The sequence below is a fragment of the Armigeres subalbatus genome, chromosome 1 (genome assembly GCF_024139115.2).
Source record: "Armigeres subalbatus isolate Guangzhou_Male chromosome 1, GZ_Asu_2, whole genome shotgun sequence".
NCBI lineage: Eukaryota > Metazoa > Arthropoda > Insecta > Diptera > Culicidae > Armigeres > Armigeres subalbatus.
Window position 1 is genome coordinate 5,863,014 of NC_085139.1, and position 16,476 is coordinate 5,879,489.

Here is a 16,476-nt window from a genome sequence, read left to right on the forward strand (position 1 = left end):
TGGAAAGGAGGCTTCCAGGCCTCTTGGAAGGAGGCTTCCAGGCCTCTTGGAAAGGAGGCTTCCAGGCCTCTTGGAAAGGAGGCTTCCAGGCCTCTTGGAAAGGAGGCTTCCAGGCCTCTTGGAAAGGAGGCTTCCAGGCCTCTTGGAAAGGAGGCTTCCAGGCCTCTTGGAAAGGAGGCTTCCAGGCCTCTTGGAAAGGAGGCTTCCAGGCCTCTTGTAAAGGAGGCTTCCAGGCCTCTTGGAAAGGAGGCTTCCAGGCCTCTTGGAAAGAGGCTTCCGGGCCTCTTGAAAGGAGGCGTCCGAGCCTCTTAAAAGGATGTTTCCAGCCCTCTTGAAAATTGGCTTCCGAACCTTTTGAATGGAGTCCACGTCGAGAAGCGTAGAAGGAGGCTTCCAAGCCTCTTGCAACGAAGCAACTGAGCTTTTCGGAAAAAATCCCTCATGGCTCTCAAATGGAGGCTTCCGAACATGTAGACTCTAAATTTTTGTTCATGTTCAAAAGCATGCCGTCTTGGCTCAAATCCCGAACTTGACTCATATTCCGAACACTGGCGTTTTAGCTAAACTAAAACTAAAACTTTCATTGGTTTTCCGCACTGAGGATCAAGATTACAAACGAATTCAAGCTCCTGTTGAGAAAATTACTCGAATAAAGTCAAAACGGCCGTTTAAAAGCGAGTGTTCGGAATATGAGTCGAGTTCGGAATGCCCAAGAGCTGTCGTCAGCTGGATTTGTCAGAAGGAAGCGCCTGAGCATCTGTACCGGCTCCACATCGCTGAAGACCGTCATTCCAGCCGGCCGACCGACAATCTGGTCCATTACCAACCCCAACCGACATTTCGACCATCGTGAAGTTCCTTCAAGAGGTGCAGAAAAGAAACCAGTGGATTGAGTCCGGTAACCCACAGCAAGCGCTCGCAGGATTGCTGATCGATGAGAAGGTACGTGCCGTAAGCTCTGTGAAATCCGCATCATACTCTTGCTAAAATAAAAGTTGTCAACTGAGCCATAATTAATTAGTTTAATTAAGTGATTGAGTGCCATTTTGTATCCGCGAAGCCCCACCGGTTGCCCAGTAGTGCGCCGATCCTATGATTAGCTCCTAGTCTCGCACTACTGAGTTGTTGTCGGGTAAAGAATCAGTATCACATTGATTTTTGCTATTTCTGTCGGTTTTCAATTTTTCTATAGTCCACTAGGGTCTCCAGAAGTTTCCGCTTGCTTCTCACCATGGGATGTCACTGTGAAAGAACTGAAAATAGGAAATGGCGGCCATGGCTTCACCTACATTCTGTTCTGACAGAAAGCAATCAATTTTCGCCGTAGCTTCGTACTGGCAAATAACTATGGGAAAGCATCAACCCAAACAAGCAATCAATCAAAGAAACGGACCCAATCACTCGAAGCGCCACCCACAACCAACCACGTGATTGATCGATTACCGCAAAACGCCAATATTGGGAAATTGATCGATTATTATCATTATCGACCGCGCTCGCTGCTGCAATGCAATGCTAGCTGGCTGGCTGCGTCCGAATCATCTGTCGAGACTCTCGAGGTGCGTGCGTGTGGGTTCGGAACGCGAACAATTTTCCGCTGCCTGCTTCGACGCGCGCTCTAGCTCGGTGCATAACTCACTCCGCGCGTGAGGGAGGTGGAAAATTGTTTCAATTTTCTCAAAAATTATTCCTTCCTGGCCTATGCCGGAGTGGAACTGTGCGAGAGTCCCACAGAGAGGGCCCTCTTACTTTTCCCCACCGCATCGGCGCGCTTCACCTTCGGATCTTCAATGTTGTCTTGTTTAATTTTCCGATGAATAATTTCGCTCCGATAATCGGAGGAGGCGCATTAACTCGATGATTTGATGATTGATTTATTATGCCAACTCGTTACCAACGCTGGTTTGTGGTTGTTTTTCTTTGTCCATCTATCAGCAGCGCGGGGTGCAGGAGCTCTGAAATGGCCACGGTTTTGTTCGAGTGATCGATTCGTGTGTAATGTCCAGAAGAAAATCAACTTCTTCGAGTTGAGGAGGAGGAACAAGTGGCGATGAGACGATGATGGTGGCAGCGCGGTTCCCGTTTCCGGAGGCCAAATTTTCTGGCCATCGTCAGGAAATGGGTCGTAAATTATATTATCGATGGATTACTCTCTTCCTTCTGGCTCTGGAGGTGCTGCTGATGATCATTAGCCACCGTCGCCAGAAGGTGGCGCGTTCTGCGTAGAAATTTCAATAATCGATAGGCGAATTGGAATGCCTTCCGATTCCGCGGGTCACGGTTATTCCACGCACGTAACGTTTAATGCGTACTGAAGTTGTCACCTCGATCGGAATGCTTGTACAAAAACATGTCTGCACGCACTATAATATCCTTTTACGGCGGCTAATTGACACGTGCTCGGTTTTATTGCCGGCGGCTGGCCGGCGCTTGTCTGCTTCATGTCGAACCGCCGTCGGTCTGGCATTGGAAATCAGAAAGGTTCAAATTTATGCGCCGGGTAAAAACAACTGTCGCCATTTTACTTCCGTGCTTCCAGAGAGTGAAACATCCTTCCCATCCGAAGAACGTTGACGCCCTGTTGCAATGCAAAACCCCGAGAAGAACAATTTCACTTTTATTGGCTTCCTAGGCGTCGTCGGTGACGAGACGGGGTCTGGCGGTCGGGCGATGCTACTCACAGGATGTCGCCCCGTCAACGGTTTACTCTTCGTCACGGGTGGACACGCACAATTTTGCGCTCTTTTTGTGTCGTGATCGGTTAGCGCTAATAAACACCGGCACGTGAGTCGACTCGCCAAAACCGCAAACGCGCAAAGGCCTACTGACTGCGCTGGATTCAGTCGCGGGTCATAAAATTTTTCGCCATGTCTTCCTGCGTCGGGCGTCGGTCCTCGATCGATATATCGGATCGTAAAATCCGTTCTTTTCGAGATGCGAATATTGATTTTGATGCGTGCCCGCCACCAAGCGGCGATCGCTGCAACTACAATAGATCAAAAACCTTGAGGACTTGTTGAACTGCGTTAATTTCTTTATTGGTGCTTTTATTGCCCGTCAGGGTGAATCGGTGCGTTGAAAAGGCATTTTCATGAGGGAACCAGCTCTTGTGCACCTGCATTAAGGTTTGCGTTCCTCCGTTATCGTTGCTATTTTTAAGCCTTCCTACCAGCATCTTACACCTGAGCAACAGGTTCCATTAGAGCCCGCTTACTCGTGGGGTTGTTGCTTCTCACTCTGTCAGCTCCTATGGGAACAAATGGATTATAATTAGGCTCGTTCAGAGGTGACTTCCTCCCGCATATACTAATTCCATCGTGTAAAAGCGTTGAGAGTTCGTTTGAACAAAGTACGTCAAAATTTCTGCAATCCAAGCAACCGTTGCTGGCCGTTTATTCCGATTGTCAGAATCGATGCACAGACTTATCTCATATCAATGGAGTTCACCTCTTCATTAAAACGAGAACAAAATCCAACGGCAGCGTGGCGGTGGCCAACGGACGGGAATTAACCTTTTCATGGCATCGGAAAATTGCAGTAAGTGCAGATTAAAATATTGAGATCAGACCAAACCGGTTGCATCGACGCATCGGAGTTTAGTGCGCACTTGCACTCTCCTCGGATTCAAGCTGTGGTAGAAGCGTGGAAGATTCCCGAGGCGCTTGGGCTTAATTTTTCATTCGTTTTTGTTTTTGCTCGTTCTGATGGGTTGTTGTTACTACATACGACGATTCATCCAGCGAATGTTGTGTACTGTTCTTGGCTTGTTTTCATGCCGAATGTTTTGCATAAATTAATTAAAATATTTTCCGGCAACTGTGTAAGGATTTTTGTTTAGTAATTCTGGCAACATTTGTTTTGGGAACAGCGATGATGATGCCACTATTATTTGTATGGGTGATCGTGCTTGTATATGTTCAGATTCAACCAAATGTTGTTAAAAATCTTTGTTTCTAGATGTCGTTTTGTATAAACCTTCTTGAAACGCTGACCAGTTACAAGATCCCTCCTAGGGATATTAATCTCCAGCTTCTTCACTTGCGATAAACTCCTTTTTCTTCAAACCTTCAACAATCAGTTAACAGAGCAAAAACAACATCGCATAATCAGCCATGGCTACATATTGCTGCTCGCCGCTGCTGCCGTACCGTGCTGCAACTTACACACTCGTTCATGTAAAAGGAATCACTTGGCTTTAAGCGATCCTTCGCCTTCTTCTTCCGCGTCGAGTCGACGTTGCGTTGCGTTGTCGTCGTGCGCGAATCGCACCTTCGTTCATTCATCGATTCGCATCGAACTGGCTGCTTCTGCGGCTGCTGCAACTCCAAGAAGATGGATATAACAGTCATAACAATAACAATAAATTAAGAACACGTCCCTTCCCCCTCCCCGGTTGCGACGGAGACCTAAGCTGAGGAAAGGAGTTGGGAGATCGCCTTCCCTTCGGTCGCTTCTGGTCATGCAGGGTCCGAGATCTTCTCACGCACCGACTCGGCTGAACCTTCTGTCGAGCCACGCGAACGGAAGAACCCGAACGGCCAGCGTACACCGACTGTGATTGTTTTGCTGCCCCTATAGGGGATGTTGGGTTACTCGCAGAAACCCACATTTCGAGTTTGATAGATTAACAGAACTTGACACAATTTGACATCCTGACAGATCTTCAAACTAATTCCTTACCGAATTTCGAACATTGCCCACAGAACTCAAGCCTCTCTTATCCCGGCAAAAGAAAAATCCGCTCGCAATCGATCCGATCGATCAGCAGAATCCTCGTCGCCGAGTCCACGCTTACCTTCGTCTCCTCCTCTCGGCAAGCGATCAAGACGAGAAAATCTGAATTTTATTGCTTGAGAAAACGGTCGCGTGGCTCAGCCGACGACGACGGCCGGGCCGAGACCAGTTTGACCAGTTGGGTTCTCGAGAGATGATAACGAATCACCCGTCACTGTTGCGCGAGGCCTGGCCGGACCGTAGAGGAAGGGCCGACCCGGAGGATGCATAATATTAAATTCGCCGTCTTTTATTATTATTTTCATCTTTTGATGCTGCCCTCTCGTTGTTGCTTGTCATTTCCCGGACCCACCGTATCCGTCGTCTGTTGCGTCGGCCACGGAACCGATCATCCGTCGAGAGTTGCCGCTCATGCTGATGGTGTGCGTGCGTGCGTGTATCATTATAATGCTGGGCAGCGGCGAGGGAATCGGGTAATTAATGGCCCAGATAAGGGTCCACCGGTGGGGCTCTGTTGGGTCCGTTCAAAAATCAATCATCGAATCTGTCGTTCGCGGTGCACAATCTGCCAGCTGGACCGTATAGAAGTGAAGGTGAAAGTAAACAACTCTTGGTGTTGTCCGTCGACTGGGCGGAACGGTTTTCCGGGGTGGAGTTCCGACCATCCGACTCCGACTACGAGTTGAATTTGCTGGCAATTTGAGGATCCATTGCTACCACTTTGACGCCACTTAGCCAATCGGATTGATTCTGCGGATAATGCGATTATTCTGTTTCGAACATGTGGCAACTAATAAAAAATGATCAGAAGTGTTGTTTTTTTCTCAGATCTGGCACGTAAATAATCTTCGTTGATCACGACCGAAGGAAAAAACAATCCACCGGATTTATGACCACGATGGCCATAAATCTGGTTATCCCTGGCGACAAGACCGGTCCGGGTGGACGAACTTTCAACGTGAGTTGGCGAGCATACTTTTGTTAAGATTTGTGCTATGGAATTCACCTGTGAAATAATAGTCTGCCTTGTTTTAATTACTATTTGCGTTTAGCTAGTGATCCTAACGGTTTATCACAATTCCTATTGGTGACGAAACTAATGCGAATCGTCTGTATTTAACAACCTTCAGAGGACGTCTGCGATAAGGTGTTCTACCTACATATTTTCTTTGAATTTTTTTAAAATATTGCTTTCAACTTAATTCAACAATCCGTTAGTTTCCACTTTATTTTTACGACGTTTTTTCGACATTTCTGGGGATGTCGATAACCAAATGCTAGGTTACATAAAGGGTGATAAAGGTCTTCGAAAATTCAACGGGGTTGTGGAACAAAAGATCGAAAAACAAAAGCTCGAAGGTCGGAAGGATAAAAGGACGAAGGGTCAAGCGGTCGAAACAAAAAATCTCGTGGGTCTAGAGGTCGAAGGTCGAAAGGACAAAAGGTCGAAGGTCGAAAGGACAAAAGGTCGAAGGACAAAAGGTCAAAAGTACAAATGGTCGAAAGGACAAATGGTAGAAATGACAAAAAAATCGAAGGAAAAGAAGGTCGAAAAATAAATGGGACAAAATGATGAAGGAATAGATTGCTGAAAAAAATAAAAGATCGATGACAAAGGGGATCGACAGAACAAATAGTCGAATACACAGATATTGAAGGTTTCATTCTATTAATTATAGGCTGTTCTTACAAGTTATGCATTATATTCTAATCAGAAGCAGTTTTTTGCTCAAAATCACCATTTTGCTTTCTAAATTCAATCTGAACACATTTAGGCATAAATTTTGAATTCGCGAATTTCACATTCTTAGAATTGTTTTTTTTTAGTTAAAAGATTTGAAAACTAATATTTGATCACATTTAACCCTTCCAGGACGGATGGGTCACGCGTTTTAGATAAGCTGTGTAAAATCACAGAAGAGAGATAGGTCTCCACTTTCTTTAGCAAAACTGTTCACCAGGATGTTGGCTTTGTCGTAAAAATATGGGGGGGTCAAGTTTGATTATACCCTGAAGACCAAGATATCCGAAACCTTGGAAAGATTTCGCTTCTGAGAGCATGCACATACATCTGACATGTTTGAATCCTAAATCACATTGTTTCATAGTTCTGAATACTCAGACAAGTTGAGACATCCTGAACGTTATGCCTGTGATTAATTTTCAGAAATACCTGATGCTCAAGGTACTGCAAAACGTTCTGGAGACCAGCCTACGGTATCTACCGGATCAATCAAGGCTTTGGCAGTGTCCTGTACTCATCGTCGGTATACACCCAATCCGGTTCAATAAGCATATACGCATCATGCAAACCAAATTTTCGAGAATACGGGATTTTCACTCCAAAATATTCTTGAGTTTAGTTCATAGTATCTACCAGATCAATCAAGACTTTCGCAATATCCCCATCATCAGTATTAACCCAATCCGGTGTAATAAGCGTATGATCCTAATTTCCATGAACATGAGATCCAATCTCCAAGGTGCTCCAAAATGTTCTTGAGTCAAGATGTCAATGACAATGAGGTTCACCTGCGATTTATTCTGCGTTCACGGACTTGGATGATCAAGTAGTTCAATAGTTATGGTTTTCAGGACGTTTTGGTAATTTATAAGTTGGTTCATTGGATAGATCACATTATCCGAGTTCCAAAAAGGGTCTATAATACATTGACTCAAGCATTCATCCAGATGTGAAATAGAAGTTAATTGGAAAATTGTTCGAAAGAACCATCAGAGTAACCGAGAAAATATTGAGTGAAATCCTATCGGCTCAATGGACCTGCTAGGATGTTTAGCGATGTACAGATACATCGTTCAGGACTTGGTTGATCGGGTAGATTACATCTTTTGAACTCCCGGGCATTTTGGAGAATCGAAAAGGTCTGTAGTAGCTTGTAAACATTGTAGCATGATGGCTATTGTAAATATGTAAATAGAACTATAATAGATGATTAGGGTAAATCAATGAAATAGATATTAATTAATTTAAATTGTTTTGGTTCTTGTTATGTATATCTTGTATTCAAGTTATGGTTCAATGTTCATTAGATCTTTTTGTGTATAAATTATTCAATATAGATACCAATTCGACACCTGACAAGTTCACTCAACGCATATATGTTAAATGTTCCACGTAAACGTTCATTCAAAGAATGAACGTTCAAGTTCATCTAAGATGAACCGCCAAAGCTTCACAGGTCGCTTCGTGAACTTCCACGACCGTCTGAACCAAGGGGTGGGACTTAAGAGGGTTCAGAAGGATGAGAATCCTTTCAGATCCGATACGTTATGAGGGAATGAGATGGCAGTTTCATTCGTAGGTTTATGATGGCTAAAGATTTAGATCGGGAAGGCCTTTGGGAAGGTTCAACAACCCCGGACACGATTCGAACAACCTCACGACCTGAGGCAATTTGGGACCACACTGGATCATTTCAACCGAGACCGTGGAAAGATCCGGGAGTGCGAGTTTTTTAGTCTCTAGTATCGTGAATCTGTTGTGGCTAAAGTCCAGTTAAAGAGTGTTGTGCGGTTCGTTAGTATTTTTGTGCGAGTATCCTAGAAATAGAAGGTAATTTGTAAAATATGTGTGTTCCAAAATGTGTGTGCTTATACGCGTCAAACAGCCGTTTGACGGCTTCTTATTGTCAGTTTTTGAGAACGAGATTCGAACCGACGCCTCTACCGACCTCTGCATATCGACCGCATCGCCCAACCCTCTCGGCCACCGTTTTCGACGATCCACGCGCTCTCGTTGAAAACTCTCCGAGTTGCGGCTTTTGGTCCGTGAACCGAAAAGGGACCGCACCGTCACCATTGCGTCCGTCTTGGCCACGCCGGCCACCTTCAAAACGTATTATTTCATCCGTAGCCGAGCAGTCATTCCGGCTGCCCACGGAATCCATTTTGTTGCCATCTTGGGTGGCGCGTTCCACGAGACGCTGTATTGTTCGACCATCGTTATTGTGCGAACCCCGCCATCCGTCCGCTATTGTGTAGCAGCCATCGATCGCCATTGTGATCCGCAGCGTCCAACGACACGCGTTGGCAACCGTTCCTCAGCAAGACCTAGGATAGGATGTGCCAAGTAGTCAGTAAAAATCGTACCGATTTGCTGTCACAATCGTACCGGTTGCTGATTGGTTGAAAATGACAATCGATTACTTCGATTGGTGGCGGCGCGTTTTTCGTAGGGCAGCATGTTGTTAGTTTGGCCGTGCTGCAGGTTTGTAAAGTTTATATTAAGCAAAATACGAAAATGTTTGAGTTCCAGCTTTTGGTAAAAAATAAATTTATATTGAACTGCAAACGCCATATAAATTATTCCCAAGGGTTGTAAAGGTTTAAAACTGTTGATTTTAAGCATTATCATTCACCTTTCCGTAATTTTCGACCTCAAAGTCATTTTTTTCAGTAGCGAAAACTTCTCTCTGTTAGTTTTTTGCTTCTCTTACATGAATAATGGATGGAACGGGAAGAAAATCATCAAGTTTTGATACATGATATTTGGAAGATTTTGTACCAAATTACTTTGGCTGCACTGGCGACCACCTCGTCAGAGCAACCGACTAAAAAACAACAAGGCAGTCTCAATTGAGTTGTCACATCCTATCCTAGAGCAAGACCAACTATCATCGAACAGTCCGTTCGCCGGGTCGCGAACCTCGCGGTCACTTGGTGGAGTTGCCGCAATACCATTTCGACAGCGAGCCACATCAGGAAAGGTCGGTAAATCAGAGCACCAGAAAACATCCACGGTACCGTCAGTAGAAATGCGCATGCGTAAATGAATTGACACACACACACATAAAAGCTAGCCAAAATTATAAATACCGCACACATGAAGTAGACAGACAAGATAAAGTAGAGAGAAAGGAAAGGAAAAGAGGAAGTGAAATGATCCTAGGATAAGTTTGTAAATTCAAATAAAAGCATGCTTGTTAATCGTTGCCGTTTGCCCTACACGCTTAGATCCATTTACCTATTTATGAGTACTTCTTTCACCCATATTTGAGTAATGAACTCTTTACCGATATTATGGGTGAAATGTACCTAGAAAATAGGTGAATTTCACCCATATTATCGGTAAATTGGCTTTACCAATTTATGGGTGAATGAATTTACTCATATTTGGGTGAAAATTTTCGACTTTGTTGTTTACAATTTCCTAAATTTCCACCGAAGGTTGCAAATGGTTTCTTTCTTTAGCTCTCAAGCATCCGTATTCTCTTTCAAATAAAGTTTCGAAACATCAAACGGTCCGTATTGTATGTTTCGGTTCCCATTGAATGTTTTACGACGGGCATCCAGATCCAGCACCAGCAGCACCATTGCGTCATTGCGTCAGCTGGAATATTTGATCCGACCTAATTAGAAAATATCGGAATTCAGCTACACGACATCAAAAGGTAAATATTTTCTTTCGTGTGAGTCGGTGCTTTCAACAGCTTTTTATTATAAAGTTTTAGTTATTTCGACCTGGAGGAATCCGAAAAGGATACAAGAATTCCCTATAAGAAAGGGTCCCACAGCATTTTGTTATCCGGTGAAGGTTTTGCTGATGACATAAGGACAGTCGGCACGGCAAATGCTGGGTAAAGCGTACCATTGGTACTTCGCGTACCTAAAGGAATAAAATAGACCCCATCTCGCGGTCCTTAGCCTCTTACCCAGCAACTCCTATCCCTACCTCCCCGCGGTGCTGGCCGGGATACGAGCAACCTTAGGGAAGATCGGGTAACCAACCCCGGTGGGAACTATGGTCGTATGCTGACAGGGAAGGGTGAGGGGTTGGGGGGTTGCTCCTCTTCTGAGGTGCAAATCTTACTGTGCGTCTATTCTCCATGTCAGGATCGGCTCACAACAGCGTCTGTTCTCCATGTTATGGGCGGCTGATCATCGTCCGAGTGCCAGCGAGGGACTTTAAGTGAAACTTTGCAGCTTGGCCTTCGGGAATAAGAAGCAATGGTCCTCCGGAAATTTAGGGGGTTTGGTGTCAGACCCTGCAAGCCAGCCTATAAAAAGCAACGAATAATCAACTAGACAGTACGGACCGGAACCATCAGCAAAGACCACTGCGACGAAAAGGGACTAGCGATTGGAAACTCGGTTCGTGGAACTGCAAATCACACAACTTCATCAGGAGCACACGCATACTCGCCTATGTGTTCAAGGACCGTGGATTCGGCATCGTAGCGCTGCAGGAGGTTTGTTGGAAGGGATCAATGGTGCGAACGTTTAGAGGTAATCATACCATCTACCAGAGCTGCGGCAACACACACGAGCTGAGAACAGCTTTCATAGTGATGGGCGATATGCAAAGGCGCGTGATCGGGTGGTGGCCGATCAATGAAAGAATGTGCAAGTTGAGGATCAAAGGCCGGTTCTTCAACTTCAGCATAATCAACGTCCATAGCCCACACTCCGGAAGCACTGATGATGATAAGGACGCATTCTACGCGCAGCTGGAACGTGAGTACGACAGCTGCCCAAGCCACGACGTCAAAATCATCATAGGAGACTTGAACGCTCAGGTTGGTCAAGAGGAGGAGTTTAGACCGACTATTGGAAAGTTCAGCGCTCACCGGCTGACGAACGAAAACGGCCTACGACTAATTGATTTCGCCGCCTCCAAGAATATGGCCATTCGCAGCACCTACTTCCAACACAGCCTCCCGTATCGGTACACCTGGAGATCACCACTGCAGACAGAATCACAAATCGACCACGTTCAGATTGATGGACGGCACTTCTCCGACATTATCGACGTCAGGACATATCGTGGCGCTAACATCGACTCTGACCACTATTTATCTGGTAATGGTTAAACTGCGCCCAAAACTATCCGTCATCAACAATGTTCGGTACCGACGCCCGCCGCGGTACGACCTAAAGCGACTAGAGCAACCTGATGTCGCCACTGCATACGCGCAGCATCTCGAGGCAGCGTTGCCAGAAGAGGGTGAGCTCGATGGGGCCCCTCTTGAGGACTGCTGGAATACAGTCAAAGCAGCCATTAACGACGCAGCGGAGAACAACGTCGGGTATATGGGTCGAAGTCGACGGAACGATTGGTTCGACGAAGAGTGCAGACAGATTCTGGAGGAGAAGGACGCAGCGCGGGCGGTCGCGCTGCAGCAAGGTACCCGGCAGAACGTGGAACGTTATAGACGGAAGCGGAGACAGCAGACCCGCCTTTTTCAGGAGAAGAAACGCCGCCTGGAAGAAGCGGAGTGCGAGGAGATGGAACAGCTGTGCCGTTCTCAAGATACACGCAAGTTCTATCAGAAGCTCAACGCATCCCGCAAAGGCTTCGTGCCGCGAGCCGAAATGTGCCGGGATAAGGATGGGAGCATATTGACGGACGAACGTGTGGTGATCGAAAGGTGGAAGCAGCACTACGAGGAACATCTGAATGGCGCTGAGAGTACAGGCAGTGAAAGTCAAGGCAGCGGAGGAGATGACTACGTCAGTTCAGCGGACGATGGAAGCCAACCAGCCCCCACCTTGAGGGAAGTTAAGGATGCCATTCAACAGCTAAAGACCAATAAAGCAGCTGGTAAGGATGGTATCGGAGCTGAGCTCATCAAGATGGGCCCGGAAAAGCTGGCCACTTGCCTGCACAAACTGATAGTCAGAATCTGGGAAACCGAACAGCTACCGGAGGAGTGGAAGGAAGGGGTTATATGCCCCATCTACAAGAAAGGCGACAAACTGGAGTGTGAGAACTTTCGAGCGATCACCATCCTTAATGCCGCCTACAAAGTGATATCCCAGATCATCTTCCGTCGTCTGTCACCATTAGTGAACGAGTTCGTGGGAAGTTATCAAGCCGGCTTCGTTGACGGCCGCTCGACAACGGACCAGATCTTTACTGTACGGCAAATCCTTCAAAAATGCCGTGAATACCAGGTCCCAACGCACCATCTGTTCGTTGATTTCAAGGCGGCATACGACAGTATAGACCGCGTAGAGCTATGGAAAACTATGGACGAGAACAGCTTCCCTGCGAAGCTTACCAGACTGATCAAAGCAACGATGGATGGTGTGCAAAACTGTGTGAAGATTTCGGGCGAACACTCCAGTTCGTTCGAATCGCGCCGGGGACTAAGACAAGGTGATGGACTTTCGTGCCTGTTGTTCAACATTGCGCTAGAAGGTGTCATGCGGAGAGCCGGGTGTAACAGCCGGGGTACGATTTTCAATAGATCCAGTCAATTTATTTGCTTCGCGGATGACATGGACATTGTCGGCCGAACATTTGCAAAGGTGGCAGAACTGTACACCCGCCTGAAACGTGAAGCAACAAAAGTTGGACTGGTGGTGAATGCGTCAAAGACAAAGTACATGCTTGTGGGCGGAACCGAGCGCGACAGGGCCCGCCTGGGAAGCAGTGTTACGATAGACGGGGATACCTTCGAGGTGGTCGAGGAATTCGTCTACCTCGGATCCTTGCTAACGGCTGATAACAACGTTAGCCGTGAAATACGAAGGCGCATCATCAGTGGAAGTCGGGCCTACTACGGGCTCCAGAAGAAACTGCGGTCGAAAAAGATTCGCCACCGCACCAAATGTGTCATGTACAAGACGCTTATAAGACCGGTTGTCCTCTACGGACATGAAACATGGACAATGCTCGAGGAGGACTTGCAAGCACTCGGAGTATTCGAGAGACGGGTGCTTAGGACCATCTTTGGCGGTGTGCAAGAAGACGGTGTGTGGCGGCGAAGAATGAATCATGAGCTCGCCCAACTCTACGGCGAACCCAGTATCCAGAAGGTAGCTAAAGCCGGAAGGGTACGATGGGCAGGACATGTTGCAAGAATGCCGGACAGCAACCCTGCAAAGATGGTGTTCGCTTCCGATCCGGCAGGTACGAGACGGCGTGGAGCGCAGCGAGCGAGATGGGCAGACCAGGTGCAGAACGACTTGGCGAGCGTGGGGCGTATCCGAGGATGGAGAGATGCAACCTCGAACCGTGTATTGTGGCGTCAAATTGTTGATTCAGTGTTATCTGTTTAGATGTTAACTAAATAAATGAAATGAAATGAAGGACAGTCAATTCGGGGGATGACCGACAGACGGATCCCGTGATTATACTGAGGAACAGGAGTTCGATTTATAAATATGCTACACAGTACATCGATCCAAGGGAAGCTTATCCGGAAGTTGACAGCAAGAAGAGAAGATGGCTCTTGCTACTGCACTGGCCTGGGGGGATTCGTTAGGGTCATCATCAAAGCTTTGAACGATTCATTTCCCAGCCAACAACGATACACCTTATGTGTAAGCAAACGGTACTCACGGAATCAGCATCCGTTGCAATCAGGTAAGTTTAATAATGATCCACTTCTTCAACTTTCACTCTGACATTTAATCTTCTTCACCTTTTTAGGAACAGCCAAATCCGTGAAACGCACACTTCATGGGTATTTTCCGGGATTGCGGTTCCGTTTTCGATCACGCCGCAATTGTAGAAGTTTGGCTAGCATGCTGTTGGCGGCAATTACCGTACTGAAACAGTTGCAATTCATACTGTCTGCGTCTCTCTTTAACCGGCTGGTGTCACTAGAACCCCTCGGAATAAACTGGAAAACACCAAAGTGGAACGGCATAACGGTAAGTGATTTGGGAGGAATATTTCGAGAACTAGGCAAAGTACTATATTATATTTGTTCTTTTTCAGAAAACCGGTAAAAGACGTGATACAAAGGCTTTTTCAAGCATTTTTTGTGGAACACCAAAATATAGCTGCTTCCTTTAAACACTGCCAAGTTAGGACGGCTAGTGTACTCCTCAAAGACCCCAGCAGCAGTGCAGAATCCACAGCGGAACACATTTCATCAGCCCACTGGTTCTCCCACAGCCGCGGTTTTATCATCACTCAGGTAAGTTTAAATTATGACCCGCATATCTACAATAGAAATGTTAAGTATTCTTCTCTATTAACAGTTGTCCGTCAAGGAATCAAGCACATAGGATTTGGAAATAGGATTTGCTATGAGAAACCCTAAACCTGAGGGGAGAATAGCAGGAAGTATGTCGATCACTAATCCTTCATAGCAGCTCAACCAGATGCGGCTCCTGAAGAGACGATTCCCGGTTTGAAGGTTGCCCCGTCGGCGGCTTCTAAATAGGTAGACGATTAATTTTGTTAATTACCGACCCATATTGGTCGACAAGAAGTATGCGATTAGACCTTAAGATTTTATTATTACACTCAATAAATTTATATGATTCTTTGTTTATAAATTAGTGATTCATTTCATTCAAAAATTGAAAAACAAACAATTAAAAAAAATCACCCAAATATGGGTGAAATTTACTAATAAATCACTCCTGTCCAAGTACCTATATATGGGTAAACTGGGCTTACCCATAAATAGGTAAATGGGATTTCACCCATATCTGGGTATGTGCACTTTTTGGTGATTTTAGGTACTCTTCACCCATATTTGGGTGAACTGAACTAAGCGTGTACAAAAATAAATGTTTTTCCATTCAAATGCAACGAGTTTGTAATGTCTAGGTACTAAAGGTTTTTGATGTCGTTCGGTTAGTGTTTTTTTTTGTCGTATTTTGTGATTTTTACTCCTAGTTGGACTGCTAGGGAAACTCAGTCCCTCCTTTTCCGTTCTTAAAACGAGAAGGGAGAATTGTGAAGGTTGGTTCTGCCAATGATGATAATTTGAGCTACAGTGACTAACCGAACGACGATCTCTAGCCATCGTAAATTTACGCGTGGGACGGTCATCTCGCCGAAAAAGAACGGAAGTACTTCATAACCGTTCGGGTTTGCTAGTGCGTTTCTCATCCACTGAATTCTTTCAAGAAACCTGCCCTGAGGTTTGGATTCTTGCCGGGCACAAAAACAGACGGGCGGCCCTCAATGTTGATTGAGGTGGTGCTTAAGCCGCTCGTTTACGGATTCAAGGTCGAGAGACCCCATAGCCGCTACTACGCTACATAATGAATGAAATTCTATCAGATAAATGGACCTGCTGGTCTGTTTGGCAATGCACGGATACATCGTTCAGAGCTTGGATGATCGGGTAGATCGCATGTTTTGAACTCCACGGTGTTTTGGAGAACCAAAAATTAGTTTGTAAAAGTAATGAGTGAAACCCAATCGGTCCTAGCGCTGCACGAACACATCGTTCAGAGCTTGGTGGATCGGGTAAATCGTATGTTCTGATCTCAACGCCGTTTTTGAGATCCTAAAATAGGTTACGTTAATTAAAAACTCGATAATTTCATGTCTTATGATCATATAGATATTTTTGGACATATTCTCAGCTTTGGACATTTTGTTTCTAGCAATATTTTCTGATGCATTAAAGGATATGTACTCCAGAACAGTTTGGACGGCCTAGGATATTCGAAAAAAATATTTCATCACCTTTTTAGTTCTTTCTATACTAGTTTTGGCAAGATCGAGCTGAACTACAATTACAAAAAATAATCAAAGTACCCCGCTGTATTGTATTGTAAAATTACGAAAATTTGGGCAATTCCAGACCCCTGCCAACTTTACAGCGCACATAAGAGTAAATGAGGAAAAATCTTAGCCAGAATTATTTAGTGCTTTCATTGATGTTATTTACACTTGTATGAAGTTTAGCTAAAGTCACAAATTGATTCTGACTTTGGCGACATTTGATGTTTAGCTTGATTAATGGTACATGGCATGTATTTGAAATTGGCAATCTATCTATAAAACAAATATCAACGTTTTTAAGT

At 45.5% G+C, this 16,476-nt stretch overlaps 2 protein-coding genes across 3 annotated transcripts in view; one reads left to right on the top strand and one right to left on the bottom strand.

Annotated features, from left to right (window-relative positions):
• LOC134220118 (ETS-like protein pointed) overlaps nucleotides 1-16,476 on the bottom strand; it is a 377,379-nt gene that overhangs the window by 225,447 nt on the left and 135,456 nt on the right. The window lies entirely within an intron of this gene.
• LOC134208035 (uncharacterized) lies at nucleotides 13,793-14,941 on the top strand. The gene is made up of 4 exons (XM_062684136.1): nucleotides 13,793-14,065; nucleotides 14,132-14,355; nucleotides 14,423-14,624; nucleotides 14,689-14,941. The coding sequence occupies exons 1-3, from the start codon at nucleotides 13,864-13,866 to the stop codon at nucleotides 14,498-14,500; spliced, it is 504 nt and encodes a 167-aa protein (XP_062540120.1). The 5' UTR covers nucleotides 13,793-13,863; the 3' UTR covers nucleotides 14,501-14,624; nucleotides 14,689-14,941.

Coding starts and splice junctions, on each gene's coding strand:
- LOC134208035 (XM_062684136.1), top strand. CDS start 13,864: ATGCTACACAGTACATCGATCCAAGGGAAGCTTATCCGGAAGTTGACA. Junction 14,066..14,131: donor TCAGCATCCGTTGCAATCAG/GTAAGTTTAATA, acceptor TCACCTTTTTAG/GAACAGCCAAATCCGTGAAA. Junction 14,356..14,422: donor CAAAGTGGAACGGCATAACG/GTAAGTGATTTG, acceptor GTTCTTTTTCAG/AAAACCGGTAAAAGACGTGA.